Below are 27,352 nucleotides of genomic sequence, written 5' to 3' on the forward strand. Positions count from 1 at the left end.
GTGATCGACGCACTGCAGACTCGGGAAAGAGATGGCGTTCGCGACCAGGCCACCTGAGGATCGTGGGTCCGAAGCCAGGCCAACCCAAGGACCAAGGGAAAATGAAGGTCCGCCGTGACATAAAACTGGATCGCCTCCTCATGGTCCCCAATAGCCAGGCGCAAAGGCTGGGTGGCGAATTTAATGGGGCGGACACCAGTTCTCGCCCATCAATTGTCTCTACCCGCATCGGAGGGTCCACGGAACCACGGGACCGCAAACTGGGTCACAAAGGCCTGGTCCATAAAGTTTGTTGTGGCCCTGAGTCCACCAGCGCATGCGCCTGGAGCCCGTCCGACTGGTTCCCCAACCATATCCGTGTGTCCAGAATCAGATGCCGAGGGGCCCAGAGTCTACTTCCAACGTCCAGTGGGGGCTTAATGCGTGCCCGACCTAGGGTTTCCCGAGGTCGGGCCTGCTCCGCTTCGATTGGTCACGCTGTGATTCGGGGACGGCGTCGTGCCCCACTTCGCTTTCTGGGGCAAGAAGCGGCGAAGTGGCGGGCTCCCCACAGTACAGGCACAATCCCCTTGGCGCCCGGTTCCGCTCCTGGGCTGTTAGGCGAGGTCTGGCCGCTCCCAACTCCATGGGCTCTTCCGCAGCGGTTACAAAGCGTGGGGCGACCCTGGGTGCTGGTGGTGCAGGAAGTGGGGTGCAGATGTCGACGGAGGGTCCCGGGGTGCGACGGGACGGTCGCCGTTGCAGACGGGCATCGAGGCGGAGACAAAGGGCACCAAGTTGTCGAGGGTCCGCGGCGCCTCCACGCGGGCCAGCTCGTCTTGCAATTCCTCTGAGAGTCCCTCCTGAACGCGCCCACCAGCGCTGCATCATTCCAGTCAGAGTCCTGGCACAAAAGACGAAATTCGCGATGTACTCCTGCAGGGGCGTTTCCTTGACGGAGTTCCTTAAGGCGCCTGGTTGCCGTCAGCATTGAACGGGGTCCTCATACATGGTGCGAGGTGCTGCCAAAACGCTGTTGGTCCGCCAGCAGGGGCTGTCCTGGAGCAAGAGGGCGTGGCCCATCGAGCAGCCGAGCCGGAAAGAAGGTTAATCACGAAGGCCACCTTAGCCCGGTCGCCTGGGAAATCCTCTGGCCTCATAGCCATGTAGAGCTGGCACTGTCCCAAGAAGGTCGGGAACATCTCAGGCTGCCCAGAAAACTTATCCGCACGGTTATCGGGCACTGCGGCGAGGAGGAGGTGGGAGGATGGGGGCTGCAGGCACATTCCTGGCAGCAAGTTGGCCTGCCAAGTGAGCCACTTGCTGCTGGAGCTGTTGATTAGCCGCGTAGCTGCTCTAACTGCTGCTGTACCTGCTGCTGATCCATCTTTGGTGGAAGATGTTTTAGTCAGGTCTTGGACAAAATGTTCTGTTTCCTTCCCCAATACTCCCAGCAAAGAGTCCGTCAGAGGCCTTCCTTTTTTTCCTTTTATTTACATAGATACATGTCCTGGCCACGTCTACCCACGGGCCTGCCAAGTTTCTGGAGATAACGAGGAAATTATAGATAAGGCCAGAATTACTCACGAATATATTCTTCCCTCCATGAAATAGTTAGCTCGCGCCAAATTCATTGCTTTGTCCGAGACAAAAAACCAGGAAGTCCCGCCTCCTATTTATAGTCTCTGCAGATGTCACTGCATGACAATTATGACTTGGCTTTGTCCCAACTCTTCCGCTGCTGCGCACGTCGATCAAGCCTTCGTAATCTTGCGTCCCTCCAAAACTGTTCTTGGGGCGTTGCCAAATCAGAAGAAGGCCCGGGAGAATCAGGCCGTGCCGGCCCCTCCCTTTGAGTGGGTGCCAGGGAGGGAGAGGGCTCAAGAGAAACAGGGCTTGCCAGGTCTTCTCCCTCATTTTCTGAATCATCCGAGTCCAGGAGTCTGGGTCCAGGAACCTGGGTCACAACACCTGGTGAGATTGATCATCATGCACAGGTATGGAGTTTTCAAGGAGTGCTAATCACTTATAGAATTCTCACCAATTCACCAAGTTACAAAATATATCAAACTGATAATACTCAAGGGATTGTCAGTGCTGGCAGCCAACTAATGTAGCCCAGTGATGGCAAACCTTTTCAGCACTGAGTGCCCAAACCGGAACATGGTGCATGTGCACACATATGCGTGCACCAGAGCACCAGAAACCCGAAGACTAGCTGACCAGCGCGCGCATGCCTGTTTTTTGGCTGTTTTGGGAGCCGTTTTCAGGCCGGGCAGTTTTCCAGACATTTTGGGCTGAAAACAGCCTGGAAAATGGCCCAAAAAACAGACTGAAAATGGCCTGAAAATTACCTGAAAAATGGCCTGTTTTTTGGCCATTTGTGGTTGTTTTTCAGTCTGTTTTCAAGCCATTTTCGGCCAGCTGGCCAGCGCACATGCGCACACCAGAAGAGCAGCTGGTAACGGCATGCGTGCCCACAGAGGGCTCTGCTTTCCACTTCTAGCACACATGCCATATGTTCACCTTTACAGATATAACCAATAGAAAGTCCTCTTTTAATTCTCCACTGGGGACAAGATGAAGGCATCATTATGGGGACTGGCAAAAAAATGATGTTGTCAGGGTATATTTGTGCCATGATTAGAGGAAAGGCCAAAAGTCTGTGAAATCACAGTGCCATCTTGTGGTAAAACATTAGATTCAAACAAAATTCAAACAAAACATTTAATGTAGTGTAGGGATTTGGGGACCAGCCTTCAAAACTTCTTAACCTAAAAACTGGATACACAGGATACAGATCATAACTGTAGTAAATCTTTAAATAACTTTAAAAACTACATTCAAAAAAACAAGGGAAATAGTATGATTACAATTTAATTACAAATAATACTTCCCAAAAGTGTTTGGTTTTTTTTTTTTTCCAAAAGGCAACTGGACTTTGTTTTTCCCTGAAAACGTTTCGCTTTTCATCCAGTTCAGAAATGAAGCAGCTTTTTGGATGAAAAGCGAAACGCATTCAAGAAAAAACTTAAAAGTCGTTGCCTTTTGAAAAAAACACCTTTGCGATAACTATGACCTGGATGACTGAGACTCTTCATATATAAGCAATACTATTCCAAGGCATCACCTCTCATAAAGATCAGTTTTAAAATATATTTTATTGCGGAGTTTCTGGGGCTCTCCGAGTTTGCTCCTTTGCGTGCAGATATTTCGACACCCTATTAGGTAACGTCTTCAGTGCTAGAAGGGAGCGAATGGGCTTTGCTTTGTTCACACTCAGTGATTTGTCCTGACAGTGTTGGTGGGAGTGTCATTTTCGCCTTCGTAGTCTCTTGATTGTTTTTTTATTTATTTTATTTATTTTGTCGAGTACATATTAGTATAAGCAAGAATTGAATACATAAAATGAATACAATTAAAAGGAACATTAGCACAGGGACGGGAGGCACGCTGGTGCTCTTATGTTGTTCTTTGCTGACAGATAGTTTGCTTATGGGCGAGTCGCCAATGGACTCTCAACGCAATCAATAACAACACTGCTCCGGGTTGGGTGGGTGGGGGGAGTCTAAGCACCCCGCTCAACGGCGCATTTTCGAAGAGTACTCTCGGAAGAAGCGCGACTTCCGCAGCTTTACATTATGCTTCCGGGGCGCCGTTACTCCGCCCCCACATTCCCGCGAGGATTTCCCCGCGGGGAGTGGCCGGGGCTTTCTCTGCTCCGCTTCCCCAGTTATGGCGGCGGTGGCGGCGGCGGTGGTGGTGGCACCGGCGCCTCCTGCTGCTGCTGCTGCTGCTACTGTTGTTGCTGCAGGGAGGGAGAAGGCAGAGGGGGGAGGGGACGTCCCCTCCCCCCCGCTGCCGTCACCCCCCCGCGGCCAGAGAGCAGGTGAGTGAGAGTGGCAGGAAGGCGGCTGGCTGGCCGGCCGGCCGGCCGCAGGGGAGATCCTGGAGCTGCCGGGAGGGCGAGGTGGGGTGGGGAGCGCAAGAGGAAATGACGCCTAACAAACGGGCGACGGCCTCAGCTGGAATGGGGGGCGTCGGGGCTTGTGGGGGCGAAGAGGGGAAGCCCACAGGGCCGAGGGAAGAGGAGGATGGAATCCTCGGATGAGCGAGGGGGGGGGGAGTGCAAGGGAGCCACGTGCCTTCTGGCCAGTGACAGCGATGGGCGGGGGAGGGGAGGACGTGTGGAAGAGCAGGACCGTTGGGAGGCGGCAGCTGTTCGGATGCTCCGCTCCTGGCCCATACTTTCCAATCCAATGCAGGTGCTTCTGGGGGTTTGCGGAGCCGTGGGCTCCGGGATAGACAACGCAAAGCACCCCTGTTTTAAAAACACGAGGGGAAAGGCCGCCATTCCTATTTCGAATGAAAAGCAGCCTGTTTTGAGGAAAGCTAATCCAATAACAAGCCAGCCTTATTTTTCTTCTGCCTACAACAGAAGTTGGGAGTAGCAAAAGATAAGGATGCTGATTTCTCTTACGGTTTTTTTACATCCAGTTTTTTTGCTGCCACCATCCCCTGCCATACACGCATATATTGATGGAGGAAAATTGGATCTAGAGATTGAGCTAGACCTCTTTTCTGTTTATTTGTCCTTTTGTTCGTTGACGTGTTACAGAGGGTTGGTTAGAAAAAGAGCAGCAAATCACCCATTTCTCCTACTTCCTTTAAATGGCAGGCTATTAAAAGTTATTTGTTAACCTAGTACAATCCCCTACGTCACGGGTGTCAAACTCGCCACATCATGTTGCCGTCGCGTGAGGTTTCATGACGTTTTTCCCATTCGCGGAGCTTGGGTGGGCGTGGCCTGTGTGTGACGCATCCGGCCCTCGGGCCGCCAGTTTGACACCCCTACCCTACGTCATTCATGAAAAAAGACTACCAGAGGAAAATAACTCCACTTGCCACAATGCCATTCAGAGGAGAAGCACACGTGAGTGAGACTGTTGGCAGGTATGTACTCTGCCCACTCCTCAGTGGCAATAGGAAATTTGACTCATCAGATGTTGCTGTACTTCATGCTCTGTTGGAAGTTGTAGCCCAGTAACATCTCGAGGTTCTCCATTCTTCCTTTATGTTTCATTGCCTAGGAGAGCAGGAGAGATTCAGATGGTATATCTGCCCCATCTTCTCTGCACTGACAGCTTTGAAAAGTCAGGGAAAAAGCAGTAGAAGCTATAGTCCTTTTTTATGCTTCCTGTCCTTTTTCTTTCTTTCTTGACAGGAGGAAAGAAGGATTGCTACTTCCCATTTGCTGTTTTATTGCCTATCATCTCCAATGGGCTGCTTGTTACCCTTCCTTTGAAGAAAAGTGTTTAATGATTTTTTGCCCAAGTACATTCACAGTATCCTAAGGCACAACCCTTAGTTTTAAGTATTGTAAGCTGGCCATTGGCAGCCTAGAATGTATTTGAATTACATAAAGGAAATAAACATTCCATATTATAAGGAACACTCAAAATGACTTGCATCCAAAGCACAATAAAATATAATAAAGGAGTCATAATCTGAAAATAAGCTTTCATCTCTATCGGGTAGAATGGAATTGAATAAAGGTTATATGAAGGAGTCTTGACAGTACAATTAACAAAGTAAGTAGATTTTTTTGATGAGACCTTAGTAACCATTATGCACTGGATTCCTTTGTGGGTCTAGAAATTGCTCATTTTTTTACCTCTGATGAAAAACAGTATATTTCAGAAAAAAACTGACTTCCCTAGCAGAGAAAACAGGCTAGAAACTTCCTAGGGATATGAGAGATTTCTTTTCTAAAAGTCCTCCTAAACTTAGCATTTCAAAGGAGATATTAATAGTGGAATTTTAAATCTCAGCAAATGCACACAAGCCATGCAGACGAACATGATACAATTTAAGCTTTTTGAGTAAGAAGAGCTTTTTGCCATATAAAGCTGCTTATTGTTGGTTCATCTAATCCAATGATTCATATAGTACTTTCCCAAAGTATTTCCTAGCCTTGAGAGCCAAATCATTTTAACTGGAGATACCAGTATAATGGATGTATGCATGCATGCAAAATATTGCTTATTCCAATGAACTGTGCCCTATCTTGACAGGTGATCTGTGGCAATAAACTGGTCTTGGAAGATGAAGAATTATTAAGTCATCAGTCATTAAATTGAAAATATGCCACTTCAGTAGATTTGTAGCCAGAATTTGAATCATTATTAAGAGGGGAACATTTAAAATCTAAATGCATGTAAGGTGTCACACATTTTTATTTACACTATAACAATAGTCACAAAGATATTTACATTACAATTTTCTTGAAATAGTATTTAAAACAATTTAATGAAATTAGAGGGAGGATCATGCAAACTTGTCACTCCAATAAATTTTATATTTATCTTTCATAAGTTGAATTCCTTATTCCTAAAGTGGAGCAAGACGATAATCTATCTTGCACTTTTAAATATTTATCTGAGAGTAGATTTCATTGCATTCTGTGGATATTATGATTCTAATAGTTTTTAAACAATTCTTTTCAAACAATTTAGTAGCTTTGAGAACACTTCAGAACTGATTCTCTGGTCCTTTGTTCATTAAAGGGGCCCATCTTTTTTCAGAATGTGAAACTGAAAAAAACATATGTTTTAAGAGTCTCATTAATTTGAAACAATCAACTATTTGTCTCATGAAGAAAGCTGAAAAAATATTTCATGAATAAGAGGTGTTATGCTGGTGTAAGGTTCAAAGCACTGTTTCTGAATCATTATTAAAGTACACTCTTTTAGAAAGTAACTCGGCACAAAATAAGATTTGTTTTAAATAAGTCCAAGCATTTGTGTTCAATTAGGAACGTTTATCTTTATTTCCACCCTTTGGACTATATATGTATACACATGCAGATAATAAAAATGGTTTTAGAATTATTTTCAGTTTGGATAGTGGATTACCTGCAGGAATAGCTGGCTACTATTCAGGAAACAAGTCTTCATAAGTAACTTTTTTATTGAATTATATAGTATAAAATACAAAATAAATAGAAAAGCGGTGGGAGGGATAAAGGGAAAGAGAAAGGAGGAAAGATAAGAAAAAAAAGAAGCACTGACTTCCGATTCTGTTACAGTAAAATAAGGCATTAACATCAAATCACAACTTTTTGCTTTTTCATAATAATATGAACAAGCCATTTCTATAAAGATCTATCAATCTAATCGGTAAAACCCAAAATCAGATTTTCATTCTTTTCTAGAATATTATAAACATTGCCTCGTGTAGAATTGTGTAAAATCTTGTTTGTACTTTGAACAAAAGCATAATTCTCCCTTCCTCATTTTCAAAAAATAGAGTGATGCTAATTTAGAGTATCTAGAAAAATCTTGTTACCAAGAAATTCATATGTAAAAAAATTGAAAAATTTTAATTTAGAAAGTTATATTTGAGATAATAGCATGAATAGTGGTGAAATCTGAATCGGTTTACTACCGGTTTGCTGGCTGTGCATGCGCTCTGTGCGCGCATGCATAGTGCGCACCACATATCAAATGCAAGCTGCGCGTGCAGTGCACGCCAAAAGGAGGCATGGGATAAGTAGAACAACGCACATGGGATGATCAGCTATGGCGCGCAATCTTTTTTTTTTACTTTTAAAAGCTTTTTTTTTTTTACAACCTATTCGGCCGAAGAGGTTGTAGAAAAAATGCTTTTAAAAGTTAAAAAAAAAGCCTCTGATGATCAGGCAGCTCAACTGGGATCGTCAGAGCCTTTTTTTACCTTTTAAAAGCATTTTTTTACAACCTATTCAGTGGAAGAGGTAAAAAAAATGCTTTTAAAAGTAAAAGAAAAGGCTCTGACGATCACACGGCTCAGCTGGGCAGGGGGGGGGGCAGGGATTTTTGCTACCGGTTCTCCGAACCACCCGCTGCCATTGCTACCAGATCGGCCGATCCAGTCTGAACAAGGAGCATTTCACCCCTGAGCATGAATGGAATACTTTGGCATGCTCAGTACACTTTATATTATGCTTTTATACAATACTTTACCAGTATCTGTAAGTTAGATGTTAAGGAGACAGTATGGTATGACACTGTCTCTACACTACATGGACAAATTTGCTTTAGATACATAGTGAATTCATAGTAGAGGTAAAACATGAATTAGGATTTCCTAGCTTTGGATTAAGCAACCTAGTACACTCCAGAAGTGAATTTAAATTCTCATCAGCCCTGCCATCATTGGTAACGGCAGGAGACTACCGTAGTAATCCAAACTGTATGTGTAGTATTTATCTACATCTTTCTCAGCTACTAGAATTCAGCAGTTGTTTATTTTTCTGCTAGCTGACTATGTACAATCTGATCCAAGTAGTAAGCACAAGAAAGATATTCACTGTAACCTGTCAGCTCCCATGTGGAACTTTCTGTACCCTTAAACTGGGAGGCCCAACTGTTTCAGTATGTTGGCATTTGTGCTAGGTTTGCAACTGTCACAAAAGCCTTTCTGTTTAAAAACAAAAATCGGAAATGATAAAAGGTTTAAGACTTGCTCTAGGAGTCTTAAAAATGGACAATACCTATTTTAGTACACAATCACTTTGAAGAGGGTGTTGCTTTAATCTGCTACAACCATAAAAATAGTGAAGTTTTCTGGTTCATAAAATGCTTTTTGGGGTAGTATAAGCCATGTGGTACAGTATTTATGAGGCACTAAGGCAATCCTTTCCCCCAAGCCTTAAAAACGTATGAGAACCAGAGCCAATATTATATAAAAACAGTCTAAAAAACTACATACATGTAAATTCCAAACCTATACATTGTATAACTGATTTACTGAATGTGTGGTAAGTTGCTTGACTGTGATTTTTAGTTTTGATTATAATGAATAAAATGAATGAATAAACTACCTTGAGCAGATTGAAAAAGTACCAATGCCCCCACATAAGCTTTATTTAAAATCTTAAATTTTATTTTCTAAACTTCTGTGATTATGTGCCATTAGGTTGGTAGCAGACCTCAGCAACTACAGAGATTTTCTCTAATGATCCCTCCCCAACCTGGTCCTTCCAGTAGTGTATATCATTAGTCCATCATTGCTGTAATTGACAGCATCTGCCTTGCTGTCGTTTGTCCTTTTCTTCCACCTTTGGCAGCATTATAAACTTCTCCAGGCAGCTATTAAACTATGATAATTTAAATTCTTTTCATTTGTACTTTGAGTAAGGAGTCTGGATTGTCCTGCAATCAATTTGTCTTCTTGTCTTCTGAAGCTTTACAAATTATATTTATTGACACTAATGTAGTCAATCTATATGATTGAGATTGAATTTGCTTGCTTTGCTTCTAGTGCTAGTGCGTATCTATACCCTAATTCAGGGGTGTCAAACTCGATTTCATTGAGGGCTGCATTAGGGTTTTGTTTGACGGGGGGGGGGCAGGGTAGGTGTGGCCAGGGTGGTTACCTCTACATCACTTGTGTCGGGGACACCTATAGTGGCCAAGTGTTAAGGCAGAACTTACCTCAGACTCTCCCCCACTCATAATCTCCATTCCTTCATTCCTTTTTTTCTTTTTCCTTCCCTCTTCATTCTCCTTTCTTCTTCATTCCTCTCTTTCCTTATTTTTCCTTCCTTGCTCTCTTCCCTTCTTTTTCTTTGTCTTTCCCCTTTCCCTTTCCCTTTCTCCTTTCCTGTCCCTTCTTGGATGCATAAATGAAAAAGGGGAACATTTATCCTTTTATTTTGCTAGCCCTCTGTCAGCAAAAATGAAGCTGGGCCTCCTGCAGCCCTCTGCCAGTGAAAACAGCTTGGGGAGGCCACACATGGCTCTCCTGGGCCCCGTTTTTGCCATGATGGCCTCCTGCCACCCTCTGCCAGCGAAAATGGAGCTTGGAGAGGGCATGTAGAGCCTCCTTGGGCCCCATTTTTGGCTGCAACGGCCTCCTGCAGCCCTCTGCCAGTGAAAACTGAGCCTGGAAGAGCCCATGCAGCCTCCCTGAGCTCCATTTTTGCTGGCAGTGGGCTCCAGGAAGCTGTTGCGCCCAAAACCGGGGCCTGGGGGGGCTGTATGCGGCCTCCCCAAATTCCATTTTCACTGGCAGAGGACTGCAAGTTGGTCCTTTGCTATTTGCAGGGCGACCCCGCAGGCCAGATCTAAGCATCCCACGGGCTGAATCTGGCCCAGGGCCCTTGCCCTAATTGTAGCAGTTACTTATTTACTATTCTCCATATTATTTAGTATTTGGCAATATAATAAAATATTTCTTTTCAATCTAGTTTTCCTTCCTCAGCTGCAGTTACACTTTCCCATTTGTGCCAATCATTTTTTTCCCCTTTCATTAAGGATAGTTTTATTGGAAGCATGAGTGAAGAGGGAAAATTGTGGCAGACCTCTTCTGAGAATGAATGAATGAATGAATGAATGAATGAATGAATGAATGAATGAATGAATGAATGAATGAATGAAAAATATGTATGTATGTATTTATTTATGTATCAGATTTTTCAGTAAACATATCTTTTTTCTTATGAAGTATGATCACTTTTCCCATAAATAACTTTACTTCTATTGCCCACATGAAATTAATTTGAAATATACCTCCAGTGAGTTTGAACATGCTGCGGATATTCCACAGAGCTGTCCTAAAATTTAGGATGGATACTTCCTATACATATAATTAATACATTTTCTATATGACAGTGAAAACAATTGTGTCACGTAGAAAACATATGGCCATATAAGTACATCCCATATAATAACACTCTTTAAATGCTTTGTGTCCAGAAATAGTAACTTTTCTACATCTGACTACAGTTAGAGAAATACTGACAACACGTACAAGATTACCAAATCTTGTGCAATTATCTTCCAAAAATACAACGTCAGTGAGCAGATTCTGATTGAGGGTGGAGAAGGTGGTTATCATTTTCAAATTTCACTGTTAATCTCTAAACGATCCAGTTCATTGTAGGAACCAGCATTAGGCCCCTTGCTATGCACTGTATTTCATTGCTTATTTTTCTTACATCCACACACTCACATACAGAGAAATGCAAACACAGTTTTTAAAGGTTAATTTTATGAGAATGTGATTGAATCCTAATTAAAGAAATATGCAATAACATTTCCTGCAATATTGGAAATGTGAGTGCATTAATTATAAAGATGTTCCTAGTCTTGCAGATAGCTGTAAAGTCAGTGGAAACAGAAATGGAAGAAAACTTCATAAATCATAGATGATAAAAAATTGGAGTCATTTATATCACAGTCCAACTAAATTTTCTGTGCAAACTCCAGTGAAGACTCTTCTATATGAAGTTGTTCTATAGCCATAGCACATGTCCTAAAAATGATCCTAGTTCAGAAATAGTAAAATGTTTTTTTTCCACTTAACAATAAGAGAAAGTGCTTGACTTCACATAAACTATGCAACTAGTTTGTATGCTGCTTCTAGACATTTCTATGTAATTGAAATGACTTGTCATAGTTTTTGTATATCATAAAGCATCCTCCTCTGAGCTAGTGTTCTCCAATTTCATTGGGTTGCTGCAATTCCCATGATCTCCCAGACAGCTGGAATACGACTGGCACATCTAACTGGGGTTGTCTGATTTGTAATTAGATCACTATAGTCTCAAGAAGAGAGTTCTTCTTACCTGAGAGTCTAAGTCTTCCAGAAGTTAAAGGCTTCAATTTGGCAGCTGTTCCATCCATAGCTGGTGCCAATGGACTATGGGACTTACAAAAAAGTAATAAAACGGAAGATATTAGCTTGATAATGGCTTCAGGTGAACAAAATTCTATGAAGTCTGCCACATAAGCACAAGTAAAGTTTGGAAGAAAATGTATGTTCTTTTAACAGGGCAAAATCTATTATAACACATCTGTTTAATGCAGTTAATGTTTCTTACAAATGTATTTGTTGCATAATTGTCTGAAGTGGACAGTGTTTTTCAACTAAAATACACCTGTGCCTTTTTCATTATTTTCAATCTCTGAGGCAGGCGGGGTAGAGTTATGCAACTGTTGAGCTAGAAAAGTTAATAGAAACCAAGTTTCCTGGAAGTTTGACATTCCTTTTTATTGCTTATCTTAAAGGAAGATATATAAAATCAAATCCTTCATCCCATTTTACTGTTGGTCTTAAAGTATGATCCTGGAACCTTCTCGCAGTGCATAAATTGCCACCAATAATATATGGAGAAATTCTAATGCAGGGATATCCAACATTGTGTTCCAGGATTTCTTGGCACCTGCTCAGCTCCCTGCTATTTTCCATACTTAAAAGATTCCTTTTAAGCAAATCCTTGAAAGAGGAATGCTTCAAAAGAAATCCATCCCTTATTTCTAATAATAGTCTAACACTGATATCTCATTTGGATTGACCTTATGGTAGCCATTTTATTTATCTAATCCATCCCAGTCCAAAAAGAATAGCCAGGACATAAGTGTAAAAGTAGAATCAGAAAACAAAAATACAGGTTTCCAGTTAAATCTCTATAATACCCACAATTATTGTGCAATTTCTGATAGCCTGCTTTTAACTGCTGAAAGCAATGCAATAGAGAATTCTCCAATCCATGCCAGAGATAAAATTATCTAACAAACAGAAAATATCTCATGAAGATGTGATGGGAAGGAAGGATGGAGGATTAAATTAAATTAAAGCCTTCTTATGAGGGCTTCCTTCCTTTAGAATAGTTTAGTCAAGCTGAAGTATGACCTTTTAGAGAATGATAAATTAAGGATTTATGTTGATAACTTGTTATTGATCATTTTAATTTATTGCATTGCTAGTATTTTTGTTCTTACATACATCAGCAGTCGTTTTAGACTTAAGCATAACACATTTTCTAAATAAATTAATAAATCTATTACTTAGACCAGAAGCACCACACCATGGTATTTTCACCATCAGAGCTGAATCACAGAGAAAAGAGACTGAACTGAATGTAATCAGTAGTAATATATGTGTGAGCCTACCAAACATTTCGCCACTGATTTTTGTAGCAATTGTTTTGTTCTACTTAAGGAGTTAAAATATAATTCAAATCTCTGTTTCTTATAGCTACTTAAAGTAGAGTAAATAAACTGCAGACATCGTTGTTGATTTGAAATATCTTGTTTGTACCGTTAATCGCCGAAAAAGCAATCTGACCTCCCGGAATTTAATTTTATTGAACTGTAGAACTGGTTGATAGTAAAGTATCTTACTATCTTACAGTCTTATCGTTAAAATTTTAGCCTAGGATGAAGGACAGCCACATTCATACTACCTTGTTCATTAAACCTAGAGTGGCATTGGAGCAGTCATTTTTCTTTCAGCCTAGCCTAACTTACAATGGTCCTCGACTGAGAAAAAGCAAAAAGTATTTTCCATAAATGTTACCTTGAGCTCTTTAGAAGAAACTTGAGATGTGAAGATTAAAAATATTTTTTCCAACAGAAAGGAACTTGTTAAGTGTCATATTGGATCAGTGAAAAGAACCTTCGTGTTTAGAAGAACTGCTGAATAATGAAAACTTTTAAACCTATAGGTTTACCTAGACACATTGAATCAGTTGTCTCTGTGTCATTTCTATTTTAAGTTACCATAGTATTAAGACATTATGTTATATTATTTTAATCCTATTATTTTTCCAATTTGGATAGATTTGTTGGACTTAAATGGCATCAAAATTGAAACAATAACAATGATGAGAAGTTGGTGATAGAAAATCCAAAACTATAATACCCTTCTAGAACTATAATACCCTTCTAGTTTTGCTTTTAAAAAGAGATTCAGATCGCAATAAAACAATACGTTGTTTATAAAAACGTATTGGTGAGATGTTAAGTGAGTACAGTGATAAGATTGCATTTATTTATTTAATTTCTATATGCATCTCAATATTGTGTAGCATACATCACAAATACACACACACACACATGGTTGCTGTATAAACTATTACCCTGCATGTTAAACAGCCAAGTAACTGGCCCCTTAATGCACTTAGGGCCCCAGGCCTGGGCTAATAACTATATTTTCACAGCCTTTCAAAAGACCAACAGGATCAAAGTCATCCCAATATCTGAAGGGAGAATGTTCCAGAACAGCAGTCACCAACTGGTGGTCCGTGGACCACTGGTGGTCCACAGAAAAATTATTTGCATTTTTATATTGCACTAAATCAGGGGTCCTCAAACTACAGCCACTGGGCCGGATACGTGCAGTGAACGTTTGTGTTGCTGCAGAGAGTGTCCCCCTTTGGGATCTTTTTGTGCAGTTCGGAGGGGGGGAGAAATTCTGACTTGGGGTCTGCTTCAGCCACATGGTTCAGGGCTTTGGGCAAAGGCTGGAGGGAAGTGCTGTTGGTGGCGAAGAGCCGGAGGGCCTTGTTCCAGTGGGACTGCATCATGGCCTGGAACTGGCTGACCATCTCAGCCCACTGTGTCTCCAGGCACCGATACCTGGCCTTGCACTCCCACAGGTCTTCCCTCTGCTTGGAAAGCCTATGCTCATAGTCCTCAGTGAGGTGCTTCTGCTGAGCCCCCTTCTCGGTCAGATTCAATTTGAACAGCTGTTTTGCCAACTCTCTCGTGGCTGCTTAGCTCCAACAACTGCTTCCTGTTTGGGCACTAAGGAGCGCAGGTAGGCAGGCAGGCGAGGAGTGGTTAGGAGGAGAGGGGCAAGTAGAGGCTGGTGAGGCACCCCTTGACGTGAGTGACATTGAGTTGGCCATGCCCACACAGTCACATGATCACCTAGCCATGTCCACCCAGCTGGTCATTAGGCAGATCATATTAGTGGTCCCAGGATTTAAAATTATGAATTTAGTGGTCCCTGAGGTCCGAAAGGTTGGAGACCCCTGTTCCAGAGGGTAAAAACTACAGCTGAGAACATATGTATCATGGCTCCACCAGCTAATATTCCTTGGTTGTCAAAAACTGTAGTATGTCCCGTTTGCTGTACTGAATTGGACTGGTAGAAACAGCTGAGGCAAGATGGTTCCTCAATTAACTTGGTCCCAAGCCATGAAGGGCTTTAAAGGTGACAACCACCACCTTGAATTACACATACTGGCAACCAAATGGTGGTATTTCATATGTCAAATATCTGACACTACTTACTATCTGTGTAGCTGCATTTTACTTCAAATAAAGTTTCTGAATAATTTTCAAGGGTAGCCTCGTACAGCATATAGCAGTAATCCTAACAATAGGTCCAAAGGGCATGAGTGACTATAAGCAAAGCCTCCCAATTCAGGAATAAGAACAACTGGCTTTTGACCCACGGACGTGCAAAAGCCCTCCTAACCATGACTGCCTGTGAGTCCCCCAAGAGATACATGAAGTCCATCTGGGACAGTAGCCCCCTATCCAGAACCAGAGGTGGAAGAACCTTGTAACCAGGAAATCCAAATGCTGAAGACCACTCGGTCTTGTTTGAGTGGAATCAAAGGAGATAACGCTGGATATGATTAACGTGTTGGTGATATGTCACCCCACCCAGTGATCTTATGTAGAAGTTAAATAGGAAAGCTTGCAGCATCATTTCATGGAAGCTATAATTAATGAGATTTGCAGTGGGGTTGATTTAAATCAAGAAGATTTAGGCTACAATCCTAGAATACCTACAGTGACTTTCCAGAATCCATTGGAGGCATCACATTTTTACCTCTGAGGTAAAAGGATGAACTCAGTCTTGTGGGTTGAAATCTGAATCAAATTTTTCTCCAGCCCTTCAGATTTTTTCATATCCTGCTCTGATACCAGATTGGGGAGAAAAAAGGCACAATAGGAAGAACTAGAGCATGAGTAGATTGGGGAAATCCTTGCAACTATGGAGGGAAATAGTTCACCAGATTAAGGGAGAAGAATTTTATCCTGCCAGAATGGGCCCAGAGTTCTAAATTTAGCAACTGCATTGCATCCTAGGATTGTGCTGGGCATGATTGAATAACCAAGAAAAAAAGATATATTTAAATTTACACTCTAAGCAAAAGTTAATTAACTTTGCTAGTTAAAAATGATTTCTTTGCCACTTTTCAAGGATAACAACTTAAGTACTGCATAAAATTGGTGAAGGGTCTTTGCTGATTGCCACAACCTATATTTTTACAAAATTGATTCCAGAAGTTACTTTGTGTTACAAAGTTCAGAAGAGAATTCAGTGTTATACAACAATAGTTTAATCCTTCTCTCTGCATCAATAGATTTCTCCATGCTTAATGCTTGTCTTGTCTTATCTAAATTCAGTCTTCAGTCTTGGCTATATTAATTTTGCTCCAGATATTCACAAATTCTGAAACGTTTATGGGATTAATATATGGAAAACAGAAGTAGAACTATGTGCTACCTATGATATGTAGTAGAAACAATCCTCCTGCAGGGTCATATATGCTAAATGGGATACAACAGAACAAAATAGTTCTGTTTTTGCAGAACAAAAAGCCTCAACCAATAGCATTTTATGAACCCACTCTGCTATATAGATAAACATTATGTGGCTTTGTCCCTAAATATAATCCAAATTGGGATTTACAGCTAAAATTTATTCCAACTTTTTCTTGCTTTTTTATGTGCAGCTCAAGTATAATCAGTCATTCAAACTAACTATAATTTAATCAAATAACTTGAAGTATGAGACTTTCTTCATAATCTTTTTAACATACGAAACAATTGCACCTGATAGACTATATCGTTGTAAGTGGTCTATCCATTGCTAGATAAGCGATAAATAAATTCAACTAATAAATAAATTATAGTTTTAAGGAATCAGCTACTTCAACATATACATTTTAATGAAATTAAGGTTCTTTTTAAACTAGATTATCCATAAGAGCTGCCAAATACAAATCTCATCTATTTTTTTTATAAATGTTGGGTTTTATCCATTCTGCAATCTACTGTGGCTTTTACCAAATTACAGGCCTTGACTTGCGTGTAGCATAGTATAATGCTTTTGATGGCATGCTATCTTTTAAATAGATTTTACAAAATGTAACATCTTCTACAGCATGATGATGTATTTGAAAAAAAGAAATGAGGTAAACAAATGTGCCCAAAAAAATACAAGGAGCAATGTACATAAAATACATGTATGATGTATCACTAATTTTCCTATTAAAAATTGAATTAACAGTGTAGTCATGTCCATCATACAGATAATTCTTCCTTATCAATGATAATTAGGACTGGAATTTCTGTTACTAAGTGATGTGGTAATGAAGTGCAACATCACATGACTATCCTTATTCCCATGCCACTGTTAAGTGAGGGTGTCACGTGTTCCCCAATTTGACCTTCCGGTTTCCCCATTGACTTTACTTGTAGAAAGCTAGCAAAGAAGATTGCAAATGACCAGAGAGATGCTATTATTTTAATTGCAAAGTCTAGTCGTAAGTACAAGTTGTTCAATGCCATTGTAAATTTGAATGAGTGCTGGTTCATTAAGGGCCTTCACCTGTTGTTTTTTATTATACATTATTATTATATATTGTATATTATAATGTATATTTTATTATACATTATTATTATATTTAGTAAATACTAGTGAATTAACACAATTTACAAATCATATTGACCATATTTAAGATTTCATTGTCCCATTATAGCAGAATATAGAATATATTGTCTTACTGGAGACATGTTAATCTTATTTTCTGTCCCTTATACTTGTTATCAGTATCAACACAATGAACTTTTCTTCTTGTAGTGAATGTAAACATGTTTTAAGCACTTGGTACATTATATTTATGTGTACAGACTATCCTTCATATTGGATAAATCAGCAAAATATTTTCATAATATACTTACCAGAGCATCTACCTGAAATATACTTTGAGATATACTTTTATATTAAAATGTTGGGTTCCATATGGTACAACATCCACTCTCATTTATTTGAATTACTTGAAATGAAGTTAACATTTTTTTAAAAAAATCTTTAATGAATTTGCTTAAACAGAAAGGTAGAAAATAATAATGTTTACACGCGTTAGATATGTATCTTGGCTCACCACCAGTAAGGCTGTGGATGTTTAAAGTGATATAAAATATTTTGCCTCTCCAAATATTTGAGGATCCAAATCAATGAATTAAAAAATATGCTGGCCAAAGATTTGTTGAAAAGTTTTTCAATATTTATTAAATACTGTACAAATTTGTCTGACAACGGGAAATGTGCTCAGAATATTTAAATTTGCCATTAAATAATCCCAATTGAAATCCTACGCATTATCTAGGAAAAGGTGTCCAAAGATGTGGATATTCTGAAATACATATGTGAAAATATTTTTTGCTTATTTTACACAATCCTAATAGTATTTACCCATTGGTATTAAAATTATGCTCTTCCAATATTTTATTAAGCATCCACTGCATGTTGTACCTAATGACTGACATCTATGTCTGGCTATATTTATGCTGTGTCCATGCAGTATTTAAAATAGTTAGCAATATCAGGGCTTGCTGTTTTGAGAAGTCCTAAGCACAAAAAAAAATGTCAGGGAGGAATGTCACGGAAGCTAGCTCTAGTGTTAGAGGGGAAAAAACCAAGATTTTCAGCCTCACTGGGGATGGAGAAATAGTTTTTTTTCCTATCATTTCCTGGTGAGCTTGTCTAAATATTGCTCACATTCAGGATAGCTGTGATCCAAGACTTTAATACCCTATCGATCTACTTAATATCTGCAAGATGTTCCCTGTACATATTTCTTCCACTAAAAAAAAAATCTACTGGTAGTTAGGAAGGAAGTGTCAAACAGAATGTAACCTTAAATTTCCTCCAATGTAGTTCTCTGGATAGACCCATAGAGGGATCCTAAACCTCTGTGTTAGTATCCTGAGATACAGGATATTGCCCTATGAAATAATGATTTCATGGAAATGTACTTCTGTAATTAATCATATAAACATAGATACATATTCAGATAGATACACCAGTAGTATTTTGAATTTAAGAAATTTTATGCTATAAAGGGTTCAGAAATTAATCTCAAATTGCAACAGCCTTTCCTCTAAGAGCTTGATGGCCTTCCTGCTGTTGGCATTTTTCTCAGGCATTATTGCCAGGACATTACTGAGGCCCAATATATGAAGTGCTTCAAACCCATTGAATCTATGAGTATTCTTTATTGTATTTTATATTGTTTTTTTATTTAGATTTTTTATTAAAATGGTTTCATGTATTCTTTGTTAGACACCCAGAGATACTTGTTTAAGATGAACTAAAACAGGGGTCTCCAACCTTGGCAACTTTAACACTTGTGGACTTGGAGACCCCTGAACTAAAAGACAAGTAAATATTTTAAATGAATAAACCATATGCTATTTTAATGAATAGCAGGGATGCAGTATTCACACAAGGTCCCAAACATAAATTCTGAATCATTTTTGAAGTAGATACCAACTGCTGTGGTATATACTGTCAGGCTTTATGTAGCAGGCTAAACTGAAACTAATTAACCAGGCACATAAGAATATAAAAATGTCTGAACAGAAGTTTCATTATAGAAAAGAAAAGTCATTACAAAACAGTTCCAGCATCTCCTGTGCAAGAGGAAGTCCTAGGAACAAATCTTTCTTGGGCAGAAGATAATAGTTTCTATCTCTTCACTATTTTGTAAAAAAAAAATAGAATTGGATAAGCTGTATAGAATTTAAATGCATAGGGGGGTTGATATGCCAAGTTTGAAATATTATGATGCCTTTCAACTAAGACAATATTATTAGGAACATAGATGTTAGTCACAAATTGAATTAGTGTTAAGAATCTATCAATTAGAACATAACCATTCCTTTCTGGTGGATTAACAGATATCTCCAAACTTTATTTAAATCTTTTTTCAGCCCTTCTCTAACAGTTTAGAGATAAACTTCATATTAAAAAGAGGTAGGGCTTCAATCATATGGTTACAATCACAACTCCCAAAATCCCAATGCCCTTACCCCAAAATACCTAGATGTTTTAAAATTTTACTAATACCCAATATGCAATCAGTTTTAATGTTTTTTTTAGAGATTTGATGTTTTAAATATAAGGCTATGTTTATTATTGGATATTCTATTTTATATCAATTTCCCATAGTTTTTTACATTGGTAGGATATAAAATAAACATATGACATTTTATTACATACTATTTACATGTTGCATATTATCTAGAACAGGAGTATCAAACGTATTGCCTGTGGGCCAGATAATCATGTGCTGGCCACACCCACCCCAGGTTTAGCAAAGGGGGAAAATTCCCAATACATCACGTAACGTGACAACATTATTTATTTATTTATTTTTATTTATTTGATTTTTATACCGCCCTTCTCCCGAAGGACTCAGGGCGGTGTACAGGCAAAAATAAAACAGATAATACAATGTACAATTTAAAATGTAATTTAAAAACTTATTTTAAAATTAGCCTGAGAAGTAAAAATATACAATAAACTAAAAACCCCATTTAAAATTAATTAATAAAAATTTAAAATTAATAAAATTTAATTCAAGCCAGCCCCGCGCGAATGAAAAGATGTGTCTTCAGTTCGCGACGGAATGTCCGAAGGTCAGGTATTTGGCGTAAACCCGGGGGAAGCTCGTTCCAGAGTGTGGGAGCCCCCACAGAGAAGGACCTTCCCCTGGGGGCCGCCAGCCGACATTGCTTGGCGGACGGCATCCTGAGAAGTCCCTCTCTGTGAGAGCGTACGGGTCGGTGGGAGGCATGTGGTAACAGCAGGCGGTCCCGTAAGTACCCAGGCCCTAAGCCATTGAGAGCTTTAAAGGTAGTAACCAAAACCTTAAAGTGCACTCGAAAGGCCACAGGTAGCCAGTGCAGTCTGCGCAGGAGCGGTGTTATATGGGAGCTACGCGTAGCTCCCTCTATCACCCACGCAGCTGCATTCTGGACTAACTGAAGCCTCCGAGTGCACCTCAAGGGGAGCCCCATGTAGAGAGCATTACAATAATCCAAGCGAGAGGTAACGAGCGCATGAGTGACTGTGCACAAGGCATCCCGATCAAGGAGTTTGACACCCCTGCTCTAGAATCTCAGAGAACTTTGAGCTATGTTAGCCTAACAGGAGGTAATTGGCTCAAATGCACCAGCTGAGCTTCAGATTAATGGATCACCTGAATTCTGACCTTCTTGGTCTTAAATCATTATTTAACACACTATCCTAGCATAGTCTTAACCTATCTCACATGGCTGTGTGAGGATAAAATGAATGATTCGAGCTCCCTTGAACTCATTAAAAAAAAATAGGGATAATAATGTTAAGAAATATTAAGGTAAAAAAGCCTGTGGCTTTCAGTTACTCTCACATGCTGTAAGTATTCAGCAGTCCTGTTTTCCAGTAGTGGATACCCAGGAAAGTTTGCCTCTGCAGAATGTTCTGGGATCGTTACTGTCTGTCATACATGTAGAGCTATTGATGGTAGCCATAGTTCGGAAGAAATTAAAAAAGAGCTGGAGTGACCTACACAAAATAATAAAAGGGGTTTTGGTCTTACCATGAACACCGTTTCTCCAATACTGTGGAATGGGCCAGGGATGGGTTGATACAGTGGATCTGCCTGGAGACTGAGTCATAATTTTGATGGCCATGCCTCCATTGACTCCAGTTTTTCGGCGAAGCCAATCTGAAAGAGAAGCTCAGCCTGAACGTTAGTAGGAATCCAAATGCCACTCCAGACCACCAAGACAGGGTGAGGCTGGCCCATTCCACAGTATTGGAGAAATGGCACTCATGGTAGGACCAATGCCCCTTCTCCCAATAGACTTGGAATGGGCCAGGAATGGTCCATTCCAGGGGTGAAATGCTCCCGGTTCGGACCGGATCACGTGATCTGGTAGCGATGGGAGCAGGTAGTTTGGAGAACCAGTAGCAAAAATCCCTGCCCCCCCACACTGCCCACACCTCGCTGTTCCTCTTCTCTGTCCCTGAAGCGATCGGTGGTGATATAGCTGCAAACGGCCTTAAATGACTGCCGTGGCACTTCAAAGGGCCGCTCTACAGCTGATCAGCGCTGTAGGAAGCTAGTAGACCGGTGCCTCTATTTTTAAAGAAGGTAGACTGGTGCCTCAGTAAAAGGCAATTGGTAAACCGGGGCCTCTACTTTTAAAGAAGGTAGACCGGTGCCTTTCAGTAAAATGCAATTGGTAGACTGAAGCCTCTATTTTTAAAGAAGATAGACCAGTGCCTCCTAAGTTTTGTATACTTTATTATTTTTATTATTTATTATTATTGACCATGCTCATTCAGTCACCTGACCACCAAGCCACACCCACAAATTAAGCCACGCCCACAGAACTGGTAGGGGGAAATTTTAGATTTCACCCCTGGTCCATACCAAAGCTTGGCAATCCTACGGGCAGGAAGCTGCCGAGCCTGGAGCCCCTGAGGCCAAATGTACCTGTTGTAAGACTCTCCTGCCGAGGGACGCCTCCGCTTAAGCATAGACGTCCAGTTTATAATTTTTAATAAATGGCGAAGGAGTAGTCCAGGTAGCTGCCCTACATACTTCCTCGAGGGAGGCTTGCGTGGCCCATGCAGCAGTGATTGCTGCACTATGTGTTGAATGCATGGTAATGCTCTTTGAAATGGGTAGTGCGTGAAGGTCATATGCACGTGCTATGCACACCCTGATCCAGCAACCGACTGTGTGATGACACTTTAGTGCCCAGTGTGGTCAGCTGGAAAGACACAAACAGAGCCTAGGACTTTCTGGTAGGCGTGGTGTGAGCGATATATATCTTAAGGGCTCACCGGACATCCAAGGTATGCCATCTCCATTCCAAGACATGGGAAGGCTTTGGACAGAAGTTAGGCAAAATAACTTCCTGAGCTCTGTGGAAGCAGGAGTTAACCTTGGGAACAAATGATGGGTCCAATCTCAGGATTACTCTGTCTGGATGAAATATGCAGAGGTTGTTTCTGCCAATAGAGCTGCAAGTTCTGAAATGCACCAGGCCAATGTACCAGAAAAACCACCTTTAAGGATGAGGTATCTGAGGGTCATGGTCTGTAGAGGTTCAAAGGGCATTTCAGTAAGTGCCTTTAGAACCCCTGGTAAATCCCAAGTAGGGTAATGGTGAATTTTAGAAGGTCAAATGTTACATGCACCCCGCGGGAATGGGGTGTCGTGCCAGGGGCTCTCTGTCTGAAGGAGACAAGACCATAATTAGGGCTGCCACGTGATGTCTGATCGTATTATGGGCCAGTCCCTTGTTGAGTCCATCCTGTAGGAAGTCCAGAACCTGTGGGACTGAAGCTGAGACAGGGTTAATGCTGCGCGCAGTACACCAAGATGTAAATACCTTCCAAGTAGAGTTATACAGTCGGATAGTAGATTGTTTCCTGTCTGCCTGTATGGTCTGAATGACCTTTTTGGAGAAGCTCCCATCTCTCAGGAGGACTCCTTCAAGTGCCAGGTGGTCAATTGGAGCCATTGAGGCTCTGGATGGCATATGACCCCCTGGCTGAGAGAGATCCTCTCCGGAGGAATTCTGGAGACATAGAGAGAACAATCAGGTCTGCAAACCATGGTCTCCACAGCCAATGCGGTGTGATCAGAATGAGTTCTGCATTTTCCGAGATGACTTTGCAAACCACTCCTGGTATTGTCAATAATGGCACTGAGATGTGTGATCCTGGTTATGGGAGTGAGATGGCTCTTCGGGTGGTTGACTAGGAACCCGTGAGCCTGTAAGGCTTGCAAAGTTAGGTGCAAATCTTGTGCCCTTATCGAGGAAAGGGTCTGGACTAAGATGTTGTCCAGGTATGCCTGCAGTCTTACTGGGACTAATAGTAGGTGAGCTGTGAGGACGGCTAGGATTTTGGTAAAGCTGCGTGGGGCTGATGCCAGCCCAAATGGGAGGGCACGATATTGCAGATGGCGACCCGTGTAGCTGAAGCAGAGATATCTCTAATGTGGAACCAAAATAGGGTTGTGAAGATAGGCCTCTGAAAGGTCTATGGAGGCCCCAGGACGAATCCCCTCCAAGATGGATCTGAGAGAATTCATCCTAAACCTCCTGTAGACCAAGTGGGAGTTGAGGGCTTTTAGATTTAGGATCATCCTCCAGCCTTCCAAACACTTCAGCACCACAAACAGAACGGAGTAAAACCCCTGCCTCCATTTTTCTGCTCTTATCTCTAAAAGGTGCAGAATGGCACGCTCCATGAGACTTTGCTTGATAAAATTTTTAGAGACAGGGCATGGTACGAAGTGGTTCAGGGGCTGGAGAGGAACTCCAGTGAGAGGCCAAATTTGATAGTGTGAAGGACCCAACTGTCAGTCATGATCATGGCCCACCAGTCTAGAAAGAGCTTCAAGCGGCCCCCTATAGGGGAGTTTTGAGGCAAGTCATTTTGACGTCTGAACTGGCGGTTGCCAGTTCCACAAAATGGCTGCCTATGGGTTCCGAATTGTTCAGTTCTGTCCCGAAAGGAATTCTAATCATTCTGACAGAATTGACCTTGGGGGTAGAACCACTGCTGAGTAAAGCCCTCCTGAGCGGTGAAGCAAGACGGTAGTCTTTGATAATAGGGGTGGACCTCCTATCTGCCCTCCTTGTGGCAGAAGGCAAAACCTTCCACCGGTCTTTATCCTCAACTAGTAATGGTTCTAAAGAGTCATCGAATAGTTTTGTTCCGGTATATGGGGCCACGGACAATTGCCACTTTGCCCGTAGGTCAGCTGGCCATTACTGTAACCACAGCAATCTCCTTGAGGTAACTGATGAAGCTAGGGCCCTGGATGCGTACTTAGCAGCGTTTAGCATCGCATCTACCGAAAACTGGGCTGCTGCTATGATTTTATTGAGGTCCTGATGTAATTGGACCTCTGAAGGCAATAATCTTGCCTGAAGTTGTTGCAGCCACAGTTGTGAGGAGCTGTTGAAAAATGAAGCCGTAGTAGTGGCTTGAATTGCCCAGGTGGAGGCCTGGTGGGCCTTTTTGAAAGATAATTCAAATTTTTTATCCTCTGGCTTTAGACTCTCGGCAGAGTCCCCTGAGATGTAAGGTGAAAAAGACTATAAAGCTAGAACTGGGGAATCAACTGGTGGTAGCTGCAAAAGGTTGACGAAAGCCGGAGCCAGGTTGTAGCTGCACTGGTCTGCTCCACTTGGGGTGGGAAGGGAAGCCAGGTTAACTAATTGCTTCTGGACAACATCTGTAAAAGGCTTTGGAGCTGTGATGTAGATCTGCTCTGTCACTGAAAACAGACTGTGGCCGCCTCCTTGTGTTGAAGCCAAAATTTATTGTGGCTGTTTGGTGTCTTGAAGTTCCGCAGTGACTTTGACCTTATACAGCAAGGACTTGAAAAGTCATGCGGAAAGAAACCAGTGAAGGTTGGGGTGTCAGGAGGCACTCCGTCGTCAGAGAGATCAGGCTCTCTCTGGGCTTCCTCTTCTTAAAACAAAGTTTCACTGTCCCCTTGGTGAGAAGGGGAATGCTGTGGGGTTCCAGGAACGCTTGCTGATGGCGAAGTGTGGCGTTGGCGCGAAAGATGTTCAGAAGCTAGTGATGCAGAGCGATGCTCCTGGATGCCTATTGCAATTGCTCCTTGTAATAGGTCTGGTTATTAAGGCCTGCACAGTCTCGGGTAAATCGCTCAGCTCCAGGTCAGTAGACCTTGTGGCTGGCTGAGGCTGAACCTGAGGTTCAGGCTCCTTCGCAGGAGTGGGGCAAGTGAAGGGATCAGTAAGACCAGAGTGATCTTTGGCCGCAGAAGGTGTCACATCTGATGAGAGCTGCCCAGTTCTCTCAGGCGACAAAGCTCTGGGTTGTGGAATAGGCTGGTTTGTGGTTGGATTGGGATGGGCAGAGTGACTGGTGCCAACCGACTGCGCATCCAAAAGGGCCTGTTTCCTTTCTGCCTGGGAAACTTGCTTCTCTAAGGCCTTCTTCCTGCGCTCCAAGTCCTTAAGCTCTGTCTTAGAGGGCTGATGCTGTGCCCTGCGTCCATTAGCTGACTTGCAGGACACTTTCTTTCCGCCAGAAAGGATGGTGGTCAGCCATCCTTCTGACAGGTGTCAGGATGTCTCGGCTGGAGTAACAGTGGTGGCTGTATCGTTATGTGATTTAGCCAGCATACAGCCAATACAGCTGTGCAAAGACGGCTTACTCAGAGAGGAATCCAGGTAATGCCAGCTCCTAAGGTATTCCCCGCCCCAGGCAATGCCAGAGGACTAACAGGCCAGGGCTGTAAATGAGGTTTGCCAATGGCTGCAGTGCTAAAAAGGCCTCGCAGCAATGGCAGCCACTCACAGTAATGGCAGCCGCTCGCGGCTCCACTGCTGGTGAGGAGCCTTGCAACGTCAGGCCCACTGGTTCTATTCCTGCAGCCCGTGTGGCCTCTGTGACTTACAATTTTGAAGTTGGTCCTACAGTCGGTTTCCTCCTGAAGAGCCCGATGCAGAGGGCAAAGTCGCAGTTTGCGGCAGCTGCGGCCATTTGAATTTGGTGCACGCGCACAAGAAACTGCAAAGCGCACTGAATCTGCTCACCAGAGCTCTCAGCCACAGCGGCAATCACCCGGCTACAGGGCAATCCAATGGAAATAAGCGGCCGGCTGAAGCCCCGTTAAGCTGCTCTCTTCAAAGATGGGGGGGCAGGTGATGCCAGCTGCAGCACCTGCTGTCCCCAGCTGCCCCTTTCCCAGGCACCTCCGATGTAATGAGGGCCTGTAATGGTGGCGGTGGCGTTTTCAGCAAGGCTGAAGTGGCCAGCACACTAAGAAGATCCCAATGACAAAAAAAGAAACCTGAATGGTGAGTCCAGATGTCCAGAAATGGCTTGATTCAGAGAATCTGCTGATATGTCTCGTCAGATCGACTGAGTCGAAAAACTGGAGTCTATGGAGGCATGGCGATCAAAATTATGACTCAGTCTCCAGGCAGATTCACTGTATCAACCCATTTTTGGCCCATTCCACAGTCTATTGGGAGAAGGTACTTGTGGCAGAGCAGAGTTTTTTTTTATAGGCACAAATTAAATGCATACAGTAAGCAGAAACCCAGATTCTGGTTTGATCCCTGGAACTGGAGTATGATCAGAAATTACTCTATAAGAGAAAGAGATGTTAAGAAGTAAGTGATGAGAGGCCAAAACAATGATAAACTGTAGAACAAGTGCTTTCCATGGGACTCAAGTAGCATAAAACTTCATCATGTGAACATTCTAGGAATTGGGTCACTACATGACTATCCCTTACCATAGTTCTATGTCTTAGCTTCTAGTTTATTTATTTATTTATTTATAATCCAATTTCTATACCGCCCTTCTCCCGAAGGACTCAGGGCGGTTTACAGCCATATTAAAAATACAAAAATACACATAATATAAATAACAAAATTTAAAAACATTTAAAACGAATATATTAATTGGCCAAATTACTAAAACGGTCAAAACCGACATAAAACCCTTTAAAATTTAAAAA

The 27,352-nt window shown here is 41.9% G+C and overlaps 1 protein-coding gene across 3 annotated transcripts in view; it reads left to right on the plus strand.

The window, feature by feature from the left end:
• Positions 1–3,666: 3,666 nt before the first annotated feature.
• Positions 3,667–27,352, plus strand: part of KRCC1 (lysine rich coiled-coil 1) — a 37,502-nt gene continuing 13,816 nt past the window's right edge. For 2 of the 3 annotated variants that reach the window (XM_058182330.1, XM_058182329.1), the window contains exon 1: positions 3,667–3,868. In XM_058182330.1, the coding sequence (XP_058038313.1) occupies positions 3,715–3,868 (154 nt within the window). In that variant the 5' untranslated portion in view covers positions 3,667–3,714. Of the gene's footprint in view, positions 3,869–5,203; positions 5,571–27,352 lie in introns of all 3 variants that reach the window. The other variant, XM_058182332.1, reaches the window with a different exon arrangement.

The sequence above is a fragment of the Ahaetulla prasina genome, chromosome 4 (assembly GCF_028640845.1).
Source record: "Ahaetulla prasina isolate Xishuangbanna chromosome 4, ASM2864084v1, whole genome shotgun sequence".
NCBI lineage: Eukaryota > Metazoa > Chordata > Lepidosauria > Squamata > Colubridae > Ahaetulla > Ahaetulla prasina.